Source organism: Tetranychus urticae, chromosome 1 (genome assembly GCF_039701765.1).
Source record: "Tetranychus urticae isolate SD_2017Ah chromosome 1, NJAU_TeUrti_SD_1.0, whole genome shotgun sequence".
Lineage (NCBI taxonomy): Eukaryota > Metazoa > Arthropoda > Arachnida > Trombidiformes > Tetranychidae > Tetranychus > Tetranychus urticae.
Genome location: NC_142958.1, coordinates 9,366,658 through 9,392,807, shown reverse-complemented (window position 1 = coordinate 9,392,807; position 26,150 = coordinate 9,366,658). Strand labels below are relative to the sequence as shown.

General features: G+C 31.5%; 7 protein-coding genes across 7 annotated transcripts in view; 3 read left to right on the top strand and 4 right to left on the bottom strand.

The window, feature by feature from the left end:
- Positions 1 to 13,205, bottom strand: part of Ephrin (ephrin) — a 28,752-nt gene extending 15,547 nt beyond the window's left edge. Inside the window, exon 1 of the mRNA XM_015933221.3 lies at positions 12,743 to 13,205. Within this exon, the coding sequence (XP_015788707.2) occupies positions 12,743 to 12,973 (231 nt within the window). The 5' untranslated portion in view covers positions 12,974 to 13,205. The remainder of the gene's footprint in view (positions 1 to 12,742) is intronic.
- Positions 13,206 to 14,273: 1,068 nt separating this feature from the next.
- On the bottom strand, positions 14,274 to 15,593 carry LOC107365432 (uncharacterized). The gene is made up of 4 exons (XM_015932923.3): positions 15,310 to 15,593; positions 15,152 to 15,249; positions 14,986 to 15,092; positions 14,274 to 14,885 (listed from the first exon to the last, which is right to left on the bottom strand). Exons 1-4 carry the CDS (start codon positions 15,338 to 15,340, stop codon positions 14,471 to 14,473), a joined length of 651 nt encoding a protein of 216 aa, XP_015788409.1. The 5' UTR covers positions 15,341 to 15,593; the 3' UTR covers positions 14,274 to 14,470.
- Positions 15,594 to 17,000: 1,407 nt separating this feature from the next.
- On the top strand, positions 17,001 to 18,251 carry LOC107365564 (uncharacterized). The gene is made up of 4 exons (XM_015933092.3): positions 17,001 to 17,268; positions 17,325 to 17,422; positions 17,496 to 17,632; positions 17,704 to 18,251. The coding sequence occupies exons 1-4, from the start codon at positions 17,004 to 17,006 to the stop codon at positions 18,164 to 18,166; spliced, it is 963 nt and encodes a 320-aa protein (XP_015788578.2). The 5' UTR covers positions 17,001 to 17,003; the 3' UTR covers positions 18,167 to 18,251.
- Positions 18,252 to 19,497: 1,246 nt separating this feature from the next.
- On the bottom strand, positions 19,498 to 21,736 carry Myb (proto-oncogene like protein Myb). Its single transcript, XM_015933089.3, has 4 exons — positions 21,553 to 21,736; positions 21,209 to 21,303; positions 20,185 to 21,102; positions 19,498 to 20,069 (listed from the first exon to the last, which is right to left on the bottom strand). Exons 1-4 carry the CDS (start codon positions 21,611 to 21,613, stop codon positions 19,944 to 19,946), a joined length of 1,200 nt encoding a protein of 399 aa, XP_015788575.1. The 5' UTR covers positions 21,614 to 21,736; the 3' UTR covers positions 19,498 to 19,943.
- A 421-nt stretch (positions 21,737 to 22,157) lies between these two features.
- Positions 22,158 to 22,770, top strand: Aprt (adenine phosphoribosyltransferase). The gene has a single exon (XM_015933093.2). The coding sequence runs from the start codon at positions 22,158 to 22,160 to the stop codon at positions 22,704 to 22,706; it is 549 nt and encodes a 182-aa protein (XP_015788579.1). The 3' UTR covers positions 22,707 to 22,770.
- LOC107365562 (uridine 5'-monophosphate synthase) lies at positions 22,744 to 23,760 on the bottom strand. Its single transcript, XM_015933091.3, has 3 exons — positions 23,409 to 23,760; positions 23,216 to 23,345; positions 22,744 to 23,151 (listed from the first exon to the last, which is right to left on the bottom strand). The coding sequence occupies exons 1-3, from the start codon at positions 23,660 to 23,662 to the stop codon at positions 22,777 to 22,779; spliced, it is 759 nt and encodes a 252-aa protein (XP_015788577.2). The 5' UTR covers positions 23,663 to 23,760; the 3' UTR covers positions 22,744 to 22,776.
- Positions 23,761 to 23,891: 131 nt separating this feature from the next.
- LOC107365559 (pre-mRNA processing factor 31) lies at positions 23,892 to 26,095 on the top strand. The gene is made up of 4 exons (XM_015933088.3): positions 23,892 to 24,102; positions 24,183 to 24,298; positions 24,382 to 24,881; positions 24,949 to 26,095. The coding sequence occupies exons 3-4, from the start codon at positions 24,416 to 24,418 to the stop codon at positions 25,989 to 25,991; spliced, it is 1,509 nt and encodes a 502-aa protein (XP_015788574.2). The 5' UTR covers positions 23,892 to 24,102; positions 24,183 to 24,298; positions 24,382 to 24,415; the 3' UTR covers positions 25,992 to 26,095.
- Positions 26,096 to 26,150: the final 55 nt, after the last annotated feature.

Sequence of the window (26,150 nt, the reverse complement as noted above, 5' to 3'; positions counted from 1 at the left end):
TGAAATTGCTAATGAACGCTAATGTTAGACTCTCTTTTTTTACCTAACATCAAACTTTTGTAAATGCAAAAATGATTATAATGAAAAATGTTGAAGCAAATGTTGCTCTTCACATGATAATCATAATAATGGAAAGATAATTCATGATAATGAATGAAAGGTTATTTGAAACCTGAAATATGATCAACTTGGAATTGAAAGTCTAATTGAACATTGTTTGGTCAATGTTGCAAAAAGGTAAATAGTGATTGTCTGAAGATTTCCATCATATTTATCATCATCAACCTCATCAAATTGACCTGATCAAGTGAAGGGAAAAGGTTAAGGAATAACAGTAAATGGAAACAAAGAGAAATAATCATTTTAATGAGAGGTAACCATCTACCTTAATTAGATTTTGGGTGATAAACTGTCAAATGATGGTGAAAGATGATAGCTTTTGTAATAATTTTCATTTGTAATGTTCATTAAGAGTGAGAGAAAGTGAAATGTTTGGCCAAGTTTCATTAGCAAGTGAATCCATCAAGTGATTAAAAGTTATTGAAACAGTCGGAACATTATATTAAATATGAAATACATTTAGAGATATATTCAAAGTATTTTCCTATGTTAAACAATTTCGTGAGGCTTAACTTTTTTTTCAGTTGCATTGTGCATGATAAATGGGTGAAAATACTGAGTATAAGAGGTTCACTGTTTACTGTTTCGATTGTTTTCCATGATTAACATTAAAAAATGACTGAACCAATATTTGTGTTTCCATTGAATTTGCAATGGTTTATAATAACAATTACTTTTCCTTCCCTAATCATGATATTTTTTTGCCTTCTTCTCAAACTTGCATCAAGTATATTAAACCTACTTAATTCATCTTCTCTTGTCTTCTTCTTCTGTCTTCTTTTGCATCGCAAAATTGTCAGATCCAATGATTGATCATCTTAAACATCTGACAAGGTATAAAACTCGTTGACTGTTGTATTCTTGATTCTCATCATGCATTAATCACTAAGATAGTGAAAGTCAATGAAGGGAGGGAGGAAAAAATGGATTGATGAGAAAGTAAAGAAGACACAATAAAAGTGAGAACTTATTAGATATTTTCTGGTGCAAGAGTCGAGTTGAAGATTCAGAGAAATGCAATTGATGGAGAAGATGATCATGAGAAAAATGGTGATGAGGAGCAAAAAAACTGTAAAGAGTGTAATAATGTTGTGTAATGAAATTGGGAATGTTTATTAGATTCTTGTAATCAGAATGCAAAGCTATTGCTTTTTATTATATCAATATCAATATTGAAACTCACTATTCAACAGAATCTCTCTTACACCATGATCAATATCATATCATGAAATATTGAACAAGAAAAGTGTGAATAGAAGAAGATTAGTTTACAAGACTAAGTTGTAGTTATAAATATAAATATAAACATATTACAATAAATATCTGTATAAATATACTTTCATCTGGATTCATATTTGATCAACAATCAAGATAATGATAATGATAACAATAAGATTTGAGTTATTTGTTTATTCAAACTGTTTAAATATTTTTGTTGCTCTAAACAAATTCAATGCTTTTTGTATTGTTGAGATGAAAGAGGAAAATGATGAAAATAATTTCTCATCTCATTGTCTTATAAGATGAGAGGAAGGCAAATAAAGACTTATTTATAAAATTCATTCTGTAATGCAAATCTTGACCCAATTAAAAGTCATGGGAAATTGTTATTACTCTACAATTTAGCTCAATTGCACTTCCATAGGTGATAATTAAGTTTCATTTGAAACAATTTAGTTTACAGGCAAAAATCTAATTCCATTGTTGCATCGTAATTAGGTTTTATGGCTAAACGTAATTGCATTTACTTAATCACAGAGGAAAAGTTAAATCAGTGTAACTCTTTTTTTCTGTCAGAAAGTAAACAGTTTTTTGATTCCAAGGAAAATTGATGTCGAATGAAATTTTTGAATGAAATTTTGAATGAAATGGCGAAATTGATAGAGTTTGGCAAATGATGAGAACGACTATGAATTTGATGTTTTAATGATAATTTTGAAAGAAAAGGAAAAAAAGATTTAGTATTATTTGGATAGAAGAGAAGTGATTGAAAAGCATATTTATTTTCATGATAAACTTTGCGAACAAAAGGTGATTTGATTCTCATGATTATCTTTTACTTTTGAATTGAAAGTTTTCAAAGTCCGGATTACTATCATTACCATTATTATTGAGACAATTATTGATAGAGAAAGAGAGAGAGAGAAATGAGCGTAAAATTTGACCAATTGAGAGATGAGAGAGAAAAGTGAAAGTAAAGATGAGAATGAAAGATGAGAAAAGACCATTGGAATAATACCATGAAAATGAATTATTACATAAATTCAATGTCCATTCAATGTGCATATCTTTTTCAACCATTCACAAGAAAAAATTGGACTCATGCTGAGTCTGTTTGTGTCTGTATTTAAGCTGATAGGCTTTCATTTTATCCCATCTTTCAATGTGTGTGTGTGTGTCTCTTTAAAGACTGTATTTTGCTTCCAATTTGGCTTTACTTATGAAATTTAGTTTCATTTTTGTTCTCCCTTCGTACAGTCTGGGTCACAAAAATTGCAACTAAACAGAAGTGACATGCCAAGGAGATAACATGAATAGAAGAAAAAGAAGAAGAGGAGAAAAGATGAAAAAGATGAGAACAGGTTATTGAGAGTTGCGAGACTAGTTATTGGACCTGTTTTCATCCTTTCAGTTGTTGCTGTTGTTACCTGAGCGAACAGCAAAGAATCAAATATCGCCGCAAAGTGAGATAACATGTTGTCAAGAAGCATTTTTTGTTGAGCTGACCAAGAGGTTTACATAATATTAAATATTCACAAACACAAGATGCACAAACAGACAGGTATTTACAAATAATATCATTTTCATCTCTATCATGACAACAAACAACAAATGAACACAACTTGCCTTGAGCTGTTTGTTGTGTGCAAAAGATGCTAATTGGTTTCATTAACATCTTCCTTCTTGACGAAGGGATCATCATCCGAGTTATTATCATCATTATCATCATCAATGGATAAATTATACAAAATTTTCTTCTTCTTCTTCTTTCATTTTATACCTTCACTTATTAATAAACAGAATCTTTTAAATCATTTTTCATGGTTCCTTATTTTAGCCTTTTCCAGTTTCACCCTCATTTTTCACCATCAATTTCAGACCTTTCAGAGCTTTTCCATTATCAAAATCAAATTGATTCTCTCCAGAGTAAATTGATGAAAATTTATTTCTCCATCCAATCTATTGGTAAACAAGCATGTATCACAATTCACATTATCATCGTTACAATTAAGGTCAACCATGTACAATGGTTCACTTGAACAATACCAACTTCCCAAGGGTAACATTGGCAGGAATAATTTGACTAGAGATACAAGTCGATTGGGAATTTGTTTTCCCGTTCAATTCATCTTATTTCATGTTGTTTATTAATAAATGAGAGAAACGGAAATAAAGATTCCATTATTAATAACTCAATTCATTGATAACTTTAAATTAACTCGATTTCATTCCAATATCTTTTTTTTTATTGCAACCATCAATATTAAACCATTAATAGCATCATCAGTATCAATGTACTTTCATTGATAATATTATCTTGATTTAATAATATTAATAGCAATGATAATCAATGAGTATTTGCAAGAATGAAAATGATTCAATTTAATCTGAAACCATTTATAATATTAATGATGAAAAAACATTAGAATAATGTTTTTCCACTTTTTCATTCGTCACTTTAATTCAACTCGATATTTTAATGTTACCTTTAAAAAAAAGGTTTACCATTGATGGAAGTGTCGGTCATTTGGGATAATTTTTTTATTCTCCCTCAATGTTAAGGCGATTATCAAAGTGGACCAAAGTGGACTAATGATGATGATCAAAACAAAGGTTCAACTGACTGTCAGTAATATCAGTTACTGTAATTCCAATAACATGTTTAATACTCTTGAGTAGTTTCAGTTAATATCCTTTGCTCACCCATCATCATTCAACTCTGTTTTTCACCAACACCATTTTTGATCGCTTAATATACTGTAAATGAAAACTGGATTAATAATGAAAGAAGCAAGAAACAAAAAGGCAAAAATAAAATGCTATCAAAAGGCTAAAAATATAGTGATCTGATTATTGTAATGAATCGCTGATTCCTATCAAAACAGATGAAAGAAACTGGGAACATCCTTATTCCTATTCAACTATCAAAAGGCCAAAATCTGGGTAAAAATAGCAATGAAAAAAATTCCTTCAACTATTATTATAACTGATTATTAATATAATAACAATATTATCATTACAATATACCAGTTTGGTGTTACACTATTGAAGGTTGCGTCAAGTGCGAGATTCTGTTGAAAATTTATTTCTTTTGAGGAAAAGTTTTCAGTCTTTTTTTTGTGGCTTTAGGATCAGATGAAGATAATGATGAAAGATGAAGAGAGAAAAGGTTCATGATCATTTTGTGATGGTGTTACATCTAACTGAGATGTTGATGATAATGTGGGCGCAGGAAGCAGACACATCATCATCTTTCGTTCAATAATAACAATTATTATCATCCTTCTCTCTTCACCATTATTATGTTTCTCGTTTTCATCTTTACCTTTTTAAATTGCATTCATTGCAACTGACCTGATAATTGGAAGAAACTGAATCAACTGTAATTGTCTGTTCATCACCTTCAGGTAACCTAAATTTTGATAGTTTCCTCTAAAAATGACCCTTTTCATTTTCCTTTTTTTTACTCATTTCTTCTTCTCTCAACATCTTCATCTAATTTCGTTTTTCACTTCAATATTTTACTCCCACCGCCTTCCTCGAACACAGAGGCAATTTGAGAAGAAATATCCTGATTATGTTGATGATAATGATGCGGACTAGTCTTTTATTTTCAAGAATCTTTCATGGTTCTTTTTTCTTGTTGCAAAGGAAAATGATGGACCCCTTCTGAGCCTAATTCTGATCAGCATACACATGAAAAGGAAACTGGTTTAGACAAAGTTGTAAGTTTACTCATCAACATCACCATCAACATGATCATCATCATAATCATTTCTCTTCTTCTCAATATCATGCCTTTCAACTTGCTCAGGATGGTAGAGAAAAGTCATGAAAAAATGTTTAAGAAATTCAAGAAAAGACAAGAGAGAAGGAACACAAAAAAAGAGAAGAAAATGTTTGACAACAAAATGCAACTCGAATGTAAAAATTTCTCTCATAATCCTGTTTATGTGACTTGAAACAACGGAATGATGATAACAACAAAACAACATCACCATCAACACCATCATCATAATCATCATCATTTTTTGAGAAATGAATAACTTGAAATGTATCTTCTTTCACATGAAATTATCGCATTAAAACCCTAACACTGAGTTAACATTTGCTCAAATATTCAATCCATTTGCATCATGATGATGGTGAAAATTTTAATGTAAAGTGAATCAGCAGAAGAAGTCGATAAATTAGCAAATGGCTTTAGTGATTGTATTGATGAAATGATGAGTAAAAAGAGATGAACAAAGGCTACATGGAGAAAAAATGAACTTCTTTCATCGCGGTTATTCAATTTATTATAGCTTTTTCATATTTTTCATTGAAATGCAAAAGTAGATAAAATTACAGAACAATAATTCTTTATGCAGAAAATGAATATCATGCTTTGAATCAACTGAACCGGCCAAATATAACTGTCAAAATAAACAGATTTAATGGTAGAAATGAATTTGCAAACTCGAATGAAAGAGTCAAATTATTCATCCATTGATGAATATATTAATTTAGGAATCATGTAAGAAGGCATAAAATTAGTGTATCAACAACTGAGATGGAAAAAAAAGTTCTTGAACAAAGTGAATTTTTTTCTCTCTTCATGATAAAGGTAAACAAAGTGAATGAGCATGAAAACTGTCCTGCTGGGTTAACCATCAGTATTGACAACAATCAACAATTTCATTAAACGGAACAAGTTTTCCAGTGATTCAGATGAAAATCTCTTCTCATCATGGGGAACATTTCATTTCCAATGGATACAATGTTATCTCGGAAATGAAACTTATTCTGGACCTTTTTTTGTATAAAAAGGTAAAAACTGACTACATTGCCATTAAGATTTATCTAGAAATGTATTCATTTCTAATATTTATTTGTTCACAATCGTGCGTTTCCCTGGAAACATGTAAAAGTAATCAGTATCAGAATAAGAAATTATCAAGAAAAAGGAGAAGAAAAAATGAAAATGGTTTTGGCGATTTACTCTGGAAGCTATGATTATCATGATTATTACTATTAATGTTTTTCATATTAATAGCATTATTGCATAGGGTTACGAATCGGTTAAGATCAATGGGAATAAATTAAAGTCAAATCAACATAAAAACTTATTGATTATTTATTTATGGTAAAATAATTTATTTAAATGCATTTATTGGTTTCTTTCAAAGTTGAGAGAAAAGTTCAATTGTTTATCAATTTTTAATGTTAATTGGAAAAATTTAATCAAATTAACCTTAATCATGAATTTTGATCGATTCTGTGGGTTTTAATAAACAATGATGAGTTGAGTTAACCAGGAAAATTGAGACTCAAATGAAACATAAAAGTTGGATGAACCTTGTTTCAACATTACAAGTCCATGAGAATGGACATTGATTTTTGGATGAAACGCAGTTATTACAATTAATAGCAAAAACTTGCTCTAAATCAAAGATCAATTTCATTAATAAATCTATAGATTGGTTCAACTTGTAATTGTAATTAACATTGATTGATTAGACAAAGTTGATGGTAAAAAAAAGGTGAAGAGGAAAAAGGGGAAAACTGGGAAAAAGCGAAAAAAAAGTTAATTTTGTAGTAAATGTTATTGGTTTAGATGTAATTGAAATCAATAGTGATTGATTGAACAGTGACATGTTGACAGGTAACATAGATCAATTGTATTGGACGAAAAGGGTGGAGGGATGATAATGATGAGGATGAAAGGGATAATGATAATTGACGAACAAATCAAACTGATTAAATTGTGTAATGAAGAGAAGAAGAAAAAAGGAGAAAAAAAGTCAAGGTGTGAGAATTGAGATGATTTTCAAGAAAATTCATCCAACCGATACAAATTGAGTATCATCATGTTGGTGATCAAGATGGTGCTTAAAGGGGCCAACCTTAACTAAATGGAACCGGAAGATAAATGAGAGAAGAAGAGAAACTTGGAAACTTGGTTAACATTGGAATGAAATTGAGATGAAATTGAATGTGAAGATTGGGTGGGTCTGAAGTGAATTGTCATTATCATCTCCGGGTGTATCTTTTTGGTTCATCTTGTTTCATCTTCTTTTTTTGTTTCTTCTAACCTTTTCTGTAAAGGTAGTCAGTTGAGGTGAGAAAAAGGTAACCTTTGCCTATTATCATGATGAAAAAATGATTATCATTATGAGTTGTAATGATAATGATAAGACTAAAGAGTTGGGCAAAAAAAGGCATCATAATGATGATGAGATTCACACACAATTTTTCACAAACTTTGTCAACCAAAATTCAGGTGAAAGTAACCAAGGTAAATGAACAATAACAAACCTTTTTTTTCACCTAACATTTTATTACTCATTTTATCGACAATTGATTTGGTTCCATGACATTTTGAGTTTGGAGCAAAGAGTAAAGTAAATGTTTTTTTGAGAGGGAAATTGTGAAAAATTACATTTTAAATGGCAACAGAATTGATGAAAGTTGAAATCAATTGCATTTTCACTGTTAATCTTATAAAGTAAATGTAATCCAAGAGTCAATTCAATTTTACCTTTCGATTGATTGAAAAATTATTTTCAGTTGTTAAGATGATAAAGGTGATCATCAGGTTGGTTTAAATTTATGGTAAAGGTGTGGGTTCAATTTATGGTTTCAACTTATTTTTTCCTTTCTTTTTCACAGTTTTATACAGAAATAACCATCAGCGTTTCATCTGAAGTTTCAAGTTGTTCAGGGAAGAGACAGAAACAGGAAATTGTTCTAATGAAAACTTCAAAAGTTAACCTTCTTTTTATGCCTTCACCATGTTAAGGAACAACATTTTAATGCTTGCTCCTGGTCTGGTTTATGATATTTTATTTCAATTTACATTAGTTTTTTTTTCATTCTTATCATCATCATCAGAATCATCTTCATCATTAGTTACTTTGATTGACTAATGTTTCTCTAATATCTAATCATTTGGTTCAATTTAATACTATTTACTTTATTAGAGTTGACTGTCAATGTACGTCGGCGGATAAAAGGTAAATCAGTGGGAATTTAAATCTCAATACAGATTATGATGGTGATAATGATAATTAACTAATGGTGAATGAGCAAAAAAGAGTAATTCAGAATATTCTTATCTGTATGTGGTTTGATTGGAACCAATTGAAAATGTTAGAAGACAAATTATCTTGAATTAAGGTGAAGAGAAGATTTTGATGAATTCAAGAAAAGGATGAAAAAAAGTTGTGGTTTACATGTTGATTTTAAAGTAATCAAGGGTTAAATCAGTGAATTATGCAAATTAAAGTTTAATTGATATGATAATACATGAGCAGACACACACACAAATTATTAATTACAATTAATGAAGAGAAATAAAAAAAGGTTAGAAATATCTTGATAACACATGTAGGTACATTACGTTTAGATAAATTGATAATATCTGATGAATATATCAAGAATTAATTGTCGATTATTATCACACTGTTATTTAAATTGTGTTGCATCAATTATCATGATGACCAGGGAAAAAGATTGAGAGAGAAGAGAAGATTAAATTTGCATAAAATCAGCCAACCTGTGCTAATGATTATCATCATTTCTAGTCATGTAGGTTAGTAGGAATTCAATTGAGTGAAAATAACAATCAACTAGGAATAATTATATTGATGAGCAGTTGAATGAATGAACAAACAAGACCAGTAAAGAGTTAACAGGAAAACTGTTCAATTGTTGGAAGAAGAAGAAGAAAAAAGTTAACCAGAAAGATGGCTTAATTAAAATCTGGTTACGGTTAACACAAAAATTGTTAACTTTTTCCAATCAATTTAGTTTGAAGGTGAAACATTTTTCAAGGTACAACAACTTTTACTCTCAACAACAACAGGAACCATTTTTGAAGTAAACTTTTACACATTGGACTAAATCTAATTAATCTGTCAACATCTCATGTTGATCTCTTGTTTTTTTTCCTTCATCTCCATCATCTTCATCTCTTTGTCTCTCCTTACATCATTTCACCTAACCACTTTCAGTTGAAACTCTTTTTTTTTCTTCTTCATTTCATTGCTTTTTGCTACTTTTTTGATTTCTGTTGAAGCTACTTTCAAGTTGCAATTAACTTGATTGCAGGGTAATCAAATGAACAAGTCTAATGGGGATGATAATGATGATGGGTATAAAGCTGATGATAGAGATAATCATGTAAGATGCTCTAGATGCTCTTCTCAACCTTTCAGGGTTAACAGTTTTTTTGTGTTCTGGTTCAGAGTAAAGACGTTATTGACATGAGTCTTGGAAAATCTCTTAAAGAGTGTAAATTTTATTGGTTTTATATTAGGAAAGTTACAAGATAATTTTACCTCGAAAGAGTGAAAAATATTCACATGATCATTATCACCCAACACTGTGATTCTTGCAGTTCAGAGTCTTATCGGGTTATTGGTTAACCTCTCGCTTCGATGAACACGAGTAACAACATTCATCACTATTTTCCCAGGCATAACTATTATAATTATCACCATTATCATCACCAACAACGGTAACAACATTAAGTTGAAAAGCCACTGTCAATGTTGATATTGGAAGAAGGAAAAAAAACAAGTAGAAAAAACAAAAAAAAAACTTTCACATGCACTAAAAAATAGACCTTATTACAGTGTTTTTAGCGTGAAAATTGAAAAGGCAAATAAAGGCAAATAATTTTGAAATAAACATCAGAAAATAACTTTACTTATTATGGTTTTTGTTGCTCATTTTGTTAACTTTTTTTGCAACCTTTTCAATGAAGTAGGGAATGGTAAATTATTCCGAGAAAACGATTGATCAATTGAGAAGAAAACATTTCAGGGAATTGAGAGGAAAATCAAGAGTAACCATGAGAAGAGATGAAAAAATAGTAACCATATACCATGATCAACAACCAGTTGACCTTTTAAGTTGATATTTTAAATAATTCACCTTTGGGCTTCTTCTGAACCTCTTTGTAAAAGTGGACAAAAGTATCATCGAGAGAGAGAGAGAGAGAGAGGCCATTAAGGCAGTTATCGATAGGTACAAAAATAGTAGTCAATAAAAGCTATTCAAGTAGCATAAACAAATAAACAAAATTGTTCGTGAAATAAAAGAGCCTAATAAAGTTTAATGATTGTTAAATTTAGCAAAATGTGAAGACAGTTGATTATTGATTGGATGATAGCAAATGGTTCAATTTTCAAGCAAAAAGGTAAAAAGGTAAAGGGCAATGAAAATAAAAAGTTTACAGATCTAAAAAAAGGTAAAACATTGTAAAACGGTAAAAATATTGCGAGTTGAAACAAAGTAGGAAACAAAACAAAATAACAAGAGCAACTTTAACTATCATAATAATCATCAATTTGATCATCTTTTTTTAGTTTCTTTTTCTACTCCTCACTGAATCTTGGCTGCTATTGACAACCATGATTTAGTGAGCAATGTTCATGGTTCCTTCCTTTAGTCACTTTCAAAGTTTTCCCTTTTTTTAGTGGCCAATCTCTTCAGGAGTCCGAATTTTTAGCCTTAAGGAGATGAGAAAAGTTGTTATTGTCTTGTTAGTAATACATTTTTATCATCCTATTCATACTCTTTTATCTTCACTCTTCTCCTCATCCTCTTTAGTTATGCATTTTTTTGAAGGGCCAAGACAAAGGAAGACAAAACAGAGAAAGTCAAGAGTGAACTGGACAAACAATTTGAATTGGGAAAAAATTGTAAGACAAGAATCGACATCGAGCTATGAAACGAGATTCTGATTTTAAATTTGTAGTTTTGCTTGAATTCAGTATCGATTCATTGGAAAGTTATGATAAGGTTTTGGTTGAAACTATTCTTTACTAATCGGACTTGGTTTGGTTTTCGCGGTTCACAGAGTATAACACAAAAGATCACATCTTTGGACCATATTGTCATCTTTATTTCATTACCTTTTTTTACCTTTACCCTGAGAACAATGCAAGTGGGTGGAAAGAAAGGAGGAGATGTCCGAGATGGACCATAAAGAGTAACAAGCAATAAAGCATTACAAAGAGACAAAATAAGGTGACCTTTGATGGTCACAAACTTTAAATCAAGACTAGGATAATCCATTTTGTGTCGTCTTTTGTTGAGACAAAACTCATTGGAACCAACTCAACCCATTCAAATATTATAAACTCAAGTATGACGAAGAAAATGATTGAGAAAAGAAAGAAAACTATCAAGATGGAGAAGAAGATGAAAATAAATGGAAAGAGTTCAACAAAAAAAGTATGCGAAGTTGTACATTTGTTTGAAAAGAGTCAGTCGAGGTAAATGGACAAGGTTTGTCGTTAAAAGATTATCAATGAACTTCAACTTGAAGTCAATTTAAATCATCGATTGACTGCGACTTTTCTTTCATTTTAAATTCTTTATTCTTTTTACCTTTTCTTTTCTTCATCATATCATCCATTGTTATTAACTTGCTCTCCAATGCTTTCTCACTTTAATTCACTTATACACGGTAACTTGTTTGAAAAATAAGGACTTTACGGATGTAACATTGGTCATGTTTTGAGGGTAAAGGAGACAAAGGAAAGTGGAAACTCGAAAGTAAAGAATCAGCATTGATAAGTGGAAATCAAAGATGTGTAAGAAAATGAAAAGATGGTTGACAATTGATAGAGTTAACTGTCCACTGTTGCTTGTTTTATTTTCATTTTTCAAGTAGTTTTCATCTTCTTTCAGATCATTTTTCTTCTTCTTCAGGTAAAAGAATAACCTTTTTTGTTCTCGTTGTTGTTGATGTTGTCCCTTCAAATTTGTGGAACCATGTTATATATTTATATCAAGTCTCTTAGGTTGTCAGTAATTTGAAAAGGTCTACCTGCTCTTTCATACTGGACACACAATGTACTCGAGATGAAACGATAAAACTTAATCTTAATTGTTCACTTTGCTAACCAATAATGGTTCAATATGTTGACCTACAATAATGCGAATAAACAATTTATTTTATGCTTCCATTGATGCTTAAAAAATGGCACAATCAGAGAGATAAAATCGTAAAAATTTAATCTACTAGAGAAGAGAAAATAAAAGTAAAATTGATAAATCAGTAAAGAGGTAAATGATTCATTTGGGTTTCTAGTCTTTTTGTTAGTCTAATGTTGCTATGGAATGGTAAAGATTAAAATGTTGATGTTACATGTCATGTTTTTATTTTTCAACCCAACAAAAGGTTTATCTTCAATTATGAAAGGCAGGAAAAATGAGAAGATAAATCTAACATGAAAAAACCGAAATCATTGCATTCTGTTGTCTATGATATTTGACCTTTTTTTGAATGATTAAGCAACAGTAAGAGAGGCCAAAATGGATGAAAAAACATTTGGCTTTTCTCACAAAAACTATTGAATAGAGGAAAAAAGAGGGAGAAATAATGAAAATATAAAAATTAACTTACATTGTAAATGATGTAAGTTTCGGCTTCTTCATTTGTTCCTTCGGTATAAGTTGGACAAATAATGTTGACCTGATCATATTCAAAGGGATTGTTTCCTCTATTTACATCTATTATGTGGTCAGTGTTGTCAATCCTGAATATTGGATTAGAGGCATTCCAATAAATTCCAATGGAAGCAAGTTTGGCCGAAGAAAATTCTATTAAGGTGAGAAGCACAATTATCCATGGCATGATTCGATATAACAACAAAATTTAATCCAATCGTGGGCACATAGTTGTCAAATGACTCAACACATAAGAATGGGTTTCTATTAAAATAGTGGTGACCATAAAAAATGTAACATATTTAAGAATCATATTTACACCAAACAACTTTCCATAATGTTCATTACTTTTACCAGATACAAAAAAAAAGATGAAAGAAGAGCAAAAAACAGACACAATCTTAACTGTTTAAGTCTCAGACTCAAAATGACTAAAACTAACCGCCAAGACTGGATTTACAGTCAACTCCACCAAACGGAATGAGAAGTAAACTTAAGAAAAATTTGCACAACTTGTGATATCCAAGTGACATCTTGTGTTAAATATTGAAGATTATTCATGTTTTTGTTATTTTATTTCATTTCATTTTATTGATTGATAATTTTTTGATTGTTAATAGATAAAGGTTTAAACTCATTAAAGCAATTGTTGACTAGAAAGTGGCATTTTAAGATTTTCAACATTCCTGGTGATTATTAATAGAAGATTAATGAATTGTTAGGTTTCACCATTTCCTAAAAACACCATTGAAACATTGTATTTGATAATTATTACTTGGGTTTGGACCTTGATTACCTGAGTTATGTTTACACTTCATCTTTTCATTAAATTTTATAATAATTGCTTAGGATCACCTTTTATGGATACAGAACTCGACAACAGTGACTGTAATTGTTAATTTGTCCATAAAAAAGTGTATAAATTAAAGAAATAGATGAAATAAAGGGAATCCACTCGTTAGGAATGATCTTCACCATCAATGATAATCTGCTTAGAAATGGAAACAGTTAAGGGAAATGATTGATTAGTTATAAGTTTAGTTAAATTTTACCGCGAGAATTATTATAAATTGTCAGCAATTGAGAGATGCATATTCACATTATAAAATAGCAATGAAAGAAACAAGTCCAGACTTAACTCTCGAGTTTAAATTACCTTAGTTAATATGTTTAAGTTACTTCTCAGATGCGACAGTTTAACTTATTAAATCAACTCATAAGAATATGTATATTTGTCTATTTGTTGGAAAACAGCAAATTTTATATTACTTTTGCATTGATATTTGCATCAGCATTATTTTGTTTGTTTTTTTTGCATTCGAAAAAAGCGCTTCCATTTCAGGCCAATCTGTCTTTGTTGAGGCCAAAACTTTTGATATTTTGTATCTTAACATCTTGAGATTTCACGAAACATCGCGATAAAAAATACGTTAGAAACAATCTGTTACTAACGCTCCGATTTCGGCGATCGATCGTCTGACCTAGTCTAAATCAAAAGGAAAATTTTATTGGAAAAATCATTATGTAAACTACAATCAAACCTCTCAAAAGTTGCAGTAACGGACCAATCGTTCGCAGATGACGACACCAAAAATCTCTTAAAAAAGGAGCAGACTCGTCTCTTTCTATGCAACTTTTTGAGAGGTTTGACTGTATTACATTCGGTTCATTTATCAGAAGAAATTTAACCACGGGTTCTTGGATAATTATGACGGTGTAATATACGTTCATCAGGCCCTATCCACCTAAAACGAAACTCACAATTCCAACTGAAATATTGTTTAATATTGAACTTTCTGAAAACATGGTCCGCTATTAAGTGTTGACCTCTTTCCACTGGTTGGAGAATCTGTGAAATTTTTAGATTCAATTCCTCGTTATTAACGATTTTTTTTATATTTTTGAAGTAAGCTTCAGTGTATTGGTATTGACAAGAAAATTGACTGCAGACTCCTTCAGGAATGCCGACTTCAGCTACTAAACTGTAATTCATACAAATACGGTTGTAGTAATACCATTCAAATCGTAAACAACATTTCAAACGAAAACATTCGCCATCACGAATACGTGCTTCACTGATATCTGGTCTACCTTGGATCCTGTAGAATCAAGATTGTGCATGAATAAAGTTAATAAGCAATTGATTAGTATTAATCTTATGATAGATAATTTGAATTAATTATACAAATGTAACATTACCCTATCTGGTTGACACAGTCAAAATAATCGGGTAGGGTCGTAGGTAGAGGTCTATGCAGGCTAAGATATTCTGTATATCTATTTGGTACTCCAGTTATTGATTCCAGCTATAAATGTGTAACAAAATAAGTTATTGTCCAAAGGCCAAAAGATAAACTTTACTTACCTGTTCAAATAGTTGTTGGTATTTATATTCATGTCTATCATCATTCCAATCAATAACTATGTCATGATATTCATCCAAATGCTTTACTTTGAATGTAGCTAATAAAATTGCAGGTAAAGAGTGAGTTATCTCAAAATTAAAACTAAAATAAAACTTACTTTTATCAGTATAGTTATTCTGTTCTGCCATTCCAACAAGTATCAATATTTATCAATATGTGTCTATGAACAGGAAACACGTTGAATAGTGAAACGTTTGAACTGAAAGAAAAAGTAAAACTGACAAAATTCAAAAGGTTTAGGACCGTGCAAAGAACCAGATTATTGACCGAAAACAAGTTTTGAGACAAGCGCTATTTTCAAAGCAAGCTTGCAAAGTCGATGGAGAGAAAATTGTGTTTCGTATTTTCATGATATTTTTCACATCTGCCTTTATTAGTATTTTTGTATCGAAGGGACTTTTTTGTTTGATTTTTTCATTTAATGAACATCGAAAATGAGTGTTTCATAGAAATGCTTGGAATGATTGAAAACGATTAATCCTTTACTTGATATGTAGTTCTCCTGATAACATCTCCATTCATTTCATTATCTTGATTCAATGCTAACCCAAGGTGTTCCTAGTTGAGCCTGATAAACAAAAGAAATAATGAGTCGAGTTAAAGGTTACAATATTGTTCTAACATGGTAAAGAAAATGATGAACAAAAGGTTGAATTTAGACAAAAGGCTTTGATTAATAACAAACCTCGCTTTTTTTAAGTTATCATGAATATCTTTACCACATTTGCTATTGTATTATTTGATCAATTATGTAATGATAATAATCATCAAAACTCAATTGTAAACCTGATCGTATGAAGAAAAAAGTGGTTTAAGGATAAGGACTAAAAGAATAGGTAAAAATGACCAGAAATAAATTTTTTTCAAACTAATTTTTTTATATTGGAAACCGTTGTCGCGCAAATAACCTTAAAATTTTTTTTCTATGAAACTACCCATTTCATGAAGTATCATTTGTTTTGGATTCAGCTGCTTGTGGATTACCGGAAGTAACCGCCAAGACTGGATTTACAATCAACAGCCGAAATAATACGACAGACATACGAAATGAGAAGTAAACTTAAGAAAAATTTGCACAACTTGTGATATCCAAGTGACATCTTGTGTTAAATATTGAAGATTATTCATGTTTTTGTTATTTTATTTCATTTCATTTTATTGATTGATAATTTTTTGATTGTTAATAGATAAAGGTTTAAACTCATTAAAGCAATTGTTGACTAGAAAGTGGCATTTTAAGATTTTCAACATTCCTGGTGATTATTAATAGAAGATTAATGAATTGTTAGGTTTCACCATTTCCTAAAAACACCATTAAAACATTGTATTTGATAATTATTACTTGGGTTTGGACCTTGATTACCTGAGTTATGTTTACACTTCATCTTTTCATTAAATTTTATAATAATTGCTTAGGATCACCTTTTATGGATACAGAACTCGACAACAGTGACTGTAATTGTTAATTTGTCCATAAAAAAGTGTATGAATTAAAGAAATAGATGAAATAAAGGGAATCCACTCGTTAGGAATGATCTTCACCATCAATGATAATCTGCTTAGAAATGGAAACAGTTAAGGGAAATGATTGATTAGTTATAAGTTTTGTTAAATTTTACCGCGAGAATTATTATAAATTGTCAGCAATTGAGAGATGCATATTCACATTATAAAATAGCAATGAAAGAAACAAGTCCAGACTTAACTCTCGAGTTTAAATTACCTTAGTTAATATGTTTAAGTTACTTCTCAGATGCGACAGTTTAACTTATTAAATCAACTCATAAGAATATGTATATTTGTCTATTTGTTGGAAAACAGCAAATTTTATATTACTTTTGCATTGATATTTGCATCAGCATTATTTTGTTTGTTTTTTTTGCATTCGAAAAAAGCGCTTCCATTTCAGGCCAATCTGTCTTTGTTGAGGCCAAAACTTTTGATATTTTGTATCTTAACATCTTGTATACATCTAAGCATTTTTGTTGTTCAACTCAATTACTAATTATAATGTCTTCTGAAGGAATGGAGCAAAATATTGAAAACCTCGGAACAAGTAAGTCCAGTCTCTTATTTACTTCTTGACTATTTAATCTTTCGCATTTATTCTAGTTAAATGTAAAGTGAAACTAGCTGATGTCTATTATGACTTTGTTATTGAATGGTCACAGGAAAGACAGTGTTATGAGCCACAACAATTTTTCAAACAAGTAAGCAAAATCATTTGTTTATATTATCAAGTCATTAACTATCAATTCCTTGATTTCCTTTCTTGTATTGTAGCTTGCCTCGATCTCTGGAATACCATTAAAATGTACATATTTAATTGCAATTGCTGGAGCTCCACGCCCAAACAACCAATCACCTAGCTATAGATTTTTCTACAATCAAGAGGCAGAAATTAACAAGGATCGAACAATGTAATTATCTTATTTTTTTACATTGAAATATACTTCGACTAATTATTTTTCATATTCTTACATGCAAATAGTGAAAATGAGATTTTATTATGTAACGAGTTAATCAAACTAATGGTACACTATATGGATCATGGCATCGATTGTTTTATCCTTAGGTTCACAATGCTGTGTATGACTAATTCACTGACTATCAATTATTGCATGTTGCCGGAAGACGAAAGGTTGGTCAGCGCAGATCGGTGTATAAGTCAAGGGGCCGAGTGGTGGAGAACGGTGTACTTTTGCCGTTATGGAAGCAGTAAATCAATGTTGGATAGGATTAGATCCATACTTACCAATGAAGAGTTGAAATCAAAAATAGCGGATTTACTTCCTTTAAGCTCAGAAAATACAGATTATTATCAACGGGCGACTATACGACATAATGTTCTCATGCATTTCAATACCAGACAGTGTTTGAAGCCAAATTGTAGTAGTGATTTGTTGAGATTTTGCATCACTTCAAATCATCTGTATCTGAGAACTCGCGGATAACGTATAATGCTAACAAGATAAATATCAGGGGAATAACCTGAAATGTGAATTATTCTTGTTTCAGTAAAAAATAAAACTTTTTCGATACGCGGATTAAAGACATTTTCATTTTTAAAACTTTCCTCTGGATTAATAACCTGTGGGGAAAAAGTTTGAGACTTTTTGGTTTTTTTCTTGTATCTCGTAAGATAATGGTTGAATTTTTCTGAAAATTCAACATGTTAGAGTTGGATAGTGTAGATTTGATAATTGAGAAATCCAGAATGAAAAAAACAAAGGTCACTTCACAATCATCGCTCAAACTAGGAGGAGAAAAATTTTTTATTTTCGATTAATGTTAAACTCTCATAGACAGAAAATGACTAAGTCAACTTTTTTGAAGCTAAAATTCCATTCAAAATTGAATATCTTTCAAACGACTAATCTGAATTTTTTGGACTGTACTTTAACTGAAAGGTCTCAAAGAGTTGCATCGATTGGTTTATTTTTTTAGCTTCATAAAATGTTGTTCATGAGGTTATTCACGAAACCAATTTCATTTAAAAAAAATTTTCTCCTCCTAGTTTGAGCGATGATTGTGAAGTGACCTTTGTTTTTTTTCATTCTGGATTTCTCAATTATCAAAGCTACACTATCCAACTCTAACATGTTGAATTTTCAGAAAAATTCAACCATTATCTTACGAGATACAAGAAAAAAACCAAAAAGTCTCAAACTTTTTCCCCACAGGTTATGTATCCAATCGGATTAATTAGAGTGTTTCCATGTCATCGGTTTTTTATGAAATGATTAGAATTGATATTTAATTTAATATTGGCAACAAAATTCAAAATGACATTGGTATATCGATAAAAGTTGAGGTTAATTGCTAGCTTTATCAACTTTACAATAATATGATGTATCTTAAGCATAAAGTTTGAATCATTTTATTGTGACATTTTATTATAATGATGACGATGAAGAGGATGATAATGAAGATGGTGCTAATGAATCAGATTTGATTATTTTATTGATTGATAATTATTAAATTGTTAATAGATAGTGATTTTAACTCATTAAAACCAATTGTTGACTGGAAAGTGGCATTTTAATTTCATTTTCAGCATTCCTGGTGATTATTAATAGAAGATTAATGAATTGTTAGGTTTCACCATTTCCTAAAAACACAATTAAAACATTGTATTTGATAATTACAAGATTTGGACTTTCATTACCTGCGTTATCACTTGAGTTATGTTTACACTTTCAAATTCCGTTTTCACTTTTATTTTTTCATTGTAGCAAAGGTAATAAGGTTGTCTGGTAAAGGTAATAAAGGAGACTTTCAATAATTGCTTGGCTAATCTTTTATTGATGAGCGCAAAAAAGAGCATTCCAAAATATACATCCATTCAACATTTAGTGAGAATATATAAATTTTTTTTTGTTGGCCCACGATTAAGTTAATTGACAAGATTCAAGTCAAAAATGCAACCTATTTTTTGCGAGTATTTGTATTAAATTAAGTGTAAAAATATAATAGATCAATATTTTTCCGCGCTCCGGTGCAATGGTGTATAGGTGGTTGGATATAGTGAAGTGATGTGAGTTTACGAAAATATTTTTTTTGTTGTTTTTTGACTGTTTGTGAACCACTGAAGACTAATTTAGAGGTTGGTACTCATGCCAAAAATCACTATTTGGTTTACCAAGGTATTAAGCAATCTGTTAACGTGATATCTTCATCTCTCATTGAGAGTTTGAGTAGAAAAGTAAAACAATAAGTTTCAATTAAGTATTAATGCAGATATTGAGAATTAAGGTATGCACGCGCTTGTTGAGTCAATTCAATTTGATCAGGAGTTCTGCCCAAGGTAACCTTTTCCCAGTCCAATTTGCGAGCCGGACCTGATCGACGGCGAGTCTGGAATGCAAGAAAATGAGAAAAAAAGGTTAAGTGTTTTGTCAAGATGAGTTAGATGATAAAGATCTGATAATAATGTTTCATGAGTATTGAGAGAGTTGTTTATGAATCTTACATCTTTGTTGCATCTTTGGATCTTTCTAGGTTCATTATGAGATAGCTCAAAAGAACTTAAAGATAATGGAGAAGTATCAATTGAATCCAACATTTCCATAAGGAAATTTTCATGAAACGATTCAGGTTCAAAACCAGAAATGTCGACTCCTTCTTTTTTGAGCATCTCAGCATTAAGAGGTGGTAATAGATCACTTAAATCGTTGAGTTCGTCGTAATCCTGAGGTATCACTTTCAAATCACCGAGAGGGACACGATTATTATCATTGGTTAAATTTAAGTCATGCAATGAATTGCTGGTCTGATTAGAATAAGATGAGGACTGGCTAAAATATGTAGAATCATGAGCAAAACTTAAGTATCTTGGTTCCACATGCTGAGTGTATCCATTTTCTTGATCATATACATTTTCTTGATTATTATATACATTCTCTTGTTCTGTGTAGCTTTCTTGGCGCGGTTCTTGCTTCACTGAGGTGGTATCAGGGTCATTGTTCTCGTTGGTACTGTCATTAAAGAACATTGACATCGATTGATGTTCATATGGAACTGCAGAGTCATCCAGATCAACATGTTGCTTTTTACGACGTTTACGACGTGGCTGTGGAACTGGTGAACCCCTTTCTAAAGCTTCGGCTTTTCGTTTCAATGTAGAGTTCCAGTGATTTTTAATCGCATTATCCGTTCTTCCAGGTAACAACTTGGCGATTTTAGCCCATTGGTTACCCCATGTACGATGAGCTTCGATTATTGTCCTTTCCTCCTCATCCGTCCAAGAAGATTTAATTATTTGTGGGTTTAAATGATTATGCCACCTTTCTCGACATTGCTTTCCAATTCTGCCTTTGAGTTCTCGAGCAATCACAGTCCATTTTTTGGGACCATACTTTTCCACAAGCCGAATCACCAATTCATCTTCCTGAAAATTCACAGATTGAACAAAAAAAAGGGTTAATGTCAAGCGCGCAAATAGATAAGATATGTTGCCAAAACTGAGATTCGTTCTGTAACAATATGTCACTTACCTCTTTGGTCCATCGATTTATTGGTCTGCCAGATTGACTTGATGATCCGGCTTCATTGTACGAGAAAGAATTTTCACCAGGTTGCGAGTCTTCACCTGAATATAACATATCGATATAAAGGGTTATCCCAATATCCCAATACAGACAAAAAAAGATAGAGAAGACCAGACCAGAGATAAAAAGTGACAGAAGAGATATAGATAGAAGATGAGGACAATTAGTCGATTGGGAGCAAAAATAATCAAACCAAACAAAAACAAAAAATGGTAAACAGAAATGGCGCTTAAGATAACCTCAAGCAAACAAAAGAGAAAGAGAGAAAGAGAGAAAGAAAAAAGACTCACCTAATCTTAGTTGAGGTAAATTGGTATCGATATTGACCTGATCAAGAGGTTGATCAACCATAATTAAAGATTAAGAAATTAATAAAGAGGGGAAAAGGCAGAGAAAACAAAGAGAAAAAATAATTGATGAGGATAAAATGTAATGGGCTTTTGTGGGTAAACTAGATCCTCCATAGAAAGGTGATGCAAAACTAAAGATACAAGAGAGAAGTTGCAGAGAAACTTGAAGAGCTTAAACTAAACAGGATTGGTTGAAACAGGCAGACTCGCGCTAAAAATTTCAAATCATTATCAACGGATTATGTTTAAGCTGCTCAAAAACTGGTTTCTCTTTCTTCCCTCTAACAAGTTGTCAGCCAAAGAGTAAAGTTTTATATTTTTCCAGATTATTGTTTGATTAAAAAATGAAAATCATCAAAGTGATTTCCCATGTTTGCATGGATGATAATGATGGGAGAAGGTGTGGAAAGAGATACGGTTGTCAGTTGGCACACATTTTTATAGTACCATTCATTGACTAGTGTCTAAATATCTTTCAATTTTAAAATCTTTTGTTTAATTTTTATCAATTTTCGTGCGTAAAAACACTGATTTCAAGGAAAATTATGTCTTCCCAAGGTGATGATTTGAGTGAAAAAGTGGCCACTATAAAGTCAACAATAACAACTTATCCTGATTTTCCTAAGAAGGGAATTTTATTTTATGATATAATGCCAATCTTACAGAATCCTGATGTCTTTCAAAGCACCCTCGATGTTTTATCGGCAAAGTTGAATTCTTTTGGTCCAATTGATGTCATTGTTGCTCTTGAATCGAGAGGATTCCTTTTTGGTCCAACCTTGGCTCTACAACATAAGTTACCTTTCATAACAATCAGAAAAAAGGGTAAACTTCCAGGACCAACACAAAAATTGTCCTACAAACTTGAATATGGAGAAGATACGATTGAAATTCAAGAAGGTTCCATCAAAAATGGATCAAAAGCTGTTATTATTGATGATTTATTGGCCACAGGCGGAACTCTTGAAGCTTCTATCAAATTGATAAAAAATTGTGGTGGAGAAGTTGTCTGTAGCATGGTGATCATTGAATTAGCAGATTTACATGGGAAGGACAAAGTTGATTCGCCATTTTATTCCATATTAAGAGTTTAAATTTTTGTAAATTCGAGCTGAATTAAATAAAATAAGATTCTTTCCGATGCTATTTAAACTTTAATGAAGTCTAATTTTCTTTATTTTTCATGGCATAGCAGCTATATGCACGGGTTTTGAATTCTAGCAACATTTTTACAGGATCTTCTGATTGTAGCACACCACGACCAACGATGATTATGTCAGCATTTCTTTTGATTACGGCTTCTTCTGGTGTGACATATTGCTGACCCATACCGTCACCAGTTGAGCCAATATTCACACCTGGAGTAAACTGAATGAAACCCGGATCATTCGAGACTTTTGCTTGGCTGATGAATCCAGAAACAAAAGTAGGATATTGTTGAGCGATTTGACCAGCCATCTTCACCACATCCAATAAGCTACCTTTATGGCTCATCTGAGCAATCAATAGAACACCTCGAGGCTCTGAGCTTGTCCAACCCTGCAAAAACAAAAAAGAACGGTTAGTTAACATGTTTGCAAACACATGTTGCTTTAGTACTTACCTTCATGAGAGCTTCAATCGTAGTTGTCCCAGTAATCACATGCGATGTTACTAAATCTGCCCAATCTTGAATACGAAATATTCCACCAACATATTGCTTCAAAACTGTAGCTCCAATATCGGCAAATTTCCTATTTCAATAAAATACGAATTTAGTGATTAATGGAATTGTGGAAGTCACTTTGCACTCTTACCTGTCTTCAAATATTAAAAAATCGTGCTTTTTTTTCAAAGTCACCATTTTTTCAATGAATTTACGGTCAAAGTCTTCTATTATATCGACATGAATCTTGATGACTACCACATGAGGGCCCATTTTATCAACAATATCAATAATCTCGCTTGATTTAGTTAGATCGACAGCTAAACATAAATTTGTTTTCTTTCGCTCCATCATTTCGAATAAAACTTTGTTGATGGGATTCACAGTGCGAGACATTCTTTCCATTCTGAGAAACACTGGAGACACAATTTAATTTAAAGACTTTAAAGAAATAAAACAAACACAAATTAATTAAATGACAATACACTAGGCATAAGATAACCAGCAAAGCAATGTGTACTGTAGTAGATACAAACTTGTTCATAAAGAGCGCCTCCACTCTGATTGGCTACTTGTTTGATTCAATGTAAGTTACAAATGAGAACAGCTGAATGAAAAAATACAATTTGTGAATTTCATTCAATATTGACCAACTCTCTTCCTATTTTAGTGTTGTTGGGCTTTGTGTTATGGACTCTAAACCTCGTAAATCTGGTTCCTTAACATCATCATCTTCATTATCATCCTCTTCATCGTCTTCTAGTTCATCCAGTGGTGTGGGATGCTCGGTTTCTTCTGATTTTGACAGTTCAATTCTTGAAGATATCCTCACTGAAAAAAAATTGGTAAGTATTTATCTTTATTATTGTTTTGCATTTGTTATTTTCCTTAACTTTAATGCATTTGTTTTTTCATTTCTTTACAGTCTTTGATGAGATCGCCTCTTGTTTTAAATTACCTCCAAAAGTGTATGAAATCGGATTCACCGAAACATTGAAGTCGTAATTTGTGTATATTTATCATTACCTGTGGTATTCAAAAGTACGTCTTATTTAATTTGTTGCTGATTTCAATATCTCACCTTGCTTTTTCTTTTTTAACCCTTGATTAAATTATCTATTTAGATTTTTGGTTTTTTGGCAAAAATAATCCGACAAAATGTCATTAGCTGATGAGTTGTTGGCTGACCTTGAAGATGATGGTGGATATGATGATACCAATTTGTCTGGTGATTTACATTCGGGTGAAGCATCTTATTCTGGATTCAATCATGTTAGTGCAGGGGAAGAAAGCATGGATATTGATATGACCAGTTCAATCAGGAAGTTAGCTACTATTCGAGATTCAGATGAATTGAAAAGAATCATGTTAGAAATAGAGAAGAGAACTGACCAGCAAGGAAGCTTCATTGATAAAGACAGCTTAGATGGACCCGTTGAAGCTCATCCTGAATATAAATTGATTGTTGAAGCCAATAACCTAACTGTCGCAATTGATGACGATATAAATATAATCCATAAATTTGTCAAAGATAAATATAGTAAAAGATTTCCAGAGCTTGATTCACTTATACCAAATGCATTGGAATATTTAATGACTGTCAAGGAGTTAGGCAATGATCTAGGTAAGATTGAGTCATAAAGTTCCTTGATTTATATACTTTTTCATTGATATTATTTTCTTTTATTTAGATAAGGCCAAAAACAATGAAATATTACAAAAGTTTCTGACTCAAGCTACAATCATGGTTGTCAGCGTTAGTGCATCAACAACACAAGGAATCAAACTTTCTAAGGAAGAGCTGAATGCTGTTAACGAAGCTTGCGATATGGCAGTCGAGTTGAATACATTTAAGTTAAAAATATTTGAATTTGTCGAGTCAAGAATGTCTTTTATTGCCCCAAATGTTTCAGCTATTGTTGGTGCGAACATCGCTGCAAAATTAATGGGATTAGCTGGAGGTCTAACCAATTTATCTAAAATGCCATCTTGCAATGTCGAGGTTCTTGGATCAAGGAAGAAAACTTTGTCTGGATTTTCATCAACTCAAGTCTTACCCCACACCGGTTTTGTATTTCAAACTGATATAGTGCAAGACACACCGCCTGATTTAAGACGTAAAGCAGCACATCTTGTAGCTAATAAGTGTACAATAGCAGCTCGAGTTGATGCATGCCATTCTTCACCAGATGGTAGTCAAGGTAGAAGTTTTAGAGCCAAAATTGAACGAGCTCTTGATAAGTTACAAGAACCTCCACCTGTTAAACAAGTTAAACCATTGCCACCACCGATTGATCAACCTAGAAAGAAGCGAGGTGGTAAAAGAGTGCGAAGAATGAAAGAAAGAATGGCGATGACTGAATTTAGAAAGCAAGCCAATAGGATGAACTTTGGTGAAATTGTGGATGATGCTTATCAAGAAGATTTAGGTTTTACAACTGGACAGATAGGAAAATCAGCAATGGGTAGAATCAGAGCCCCTCAAATTGATGAGAAAACCAAAGTTCGTATTTCTAAAACACTTCATAAAAACTTGCAAAAACAACAAGTTTATGGTGGAACAACGACCGTTAAAAGACAAATTTCTGGTACAGCATCTTCTGTCGCATTCACACCTCTTCAAGGTTTAGAGATTGTTAATCCACAAGCAGCTGAATCTAAAACAAATGATACTTCAGGAAAATATTTCTCAACAACTGGTGGCTTCTTTAGTGTTATCAAGAAAACTGCTTAATCTAAATTGAGTGATCAAGTTTTAATTTTTCAAACTTTATTACAAAACGATATTCTTGTATTGTCATAATAAAACTATTAAAACTTTATGTTTAAGACTGTGAATCTTATGAGAAACTGAACTTGTTCCGAGATTTTCAATATTTTCATCCTTCAACAT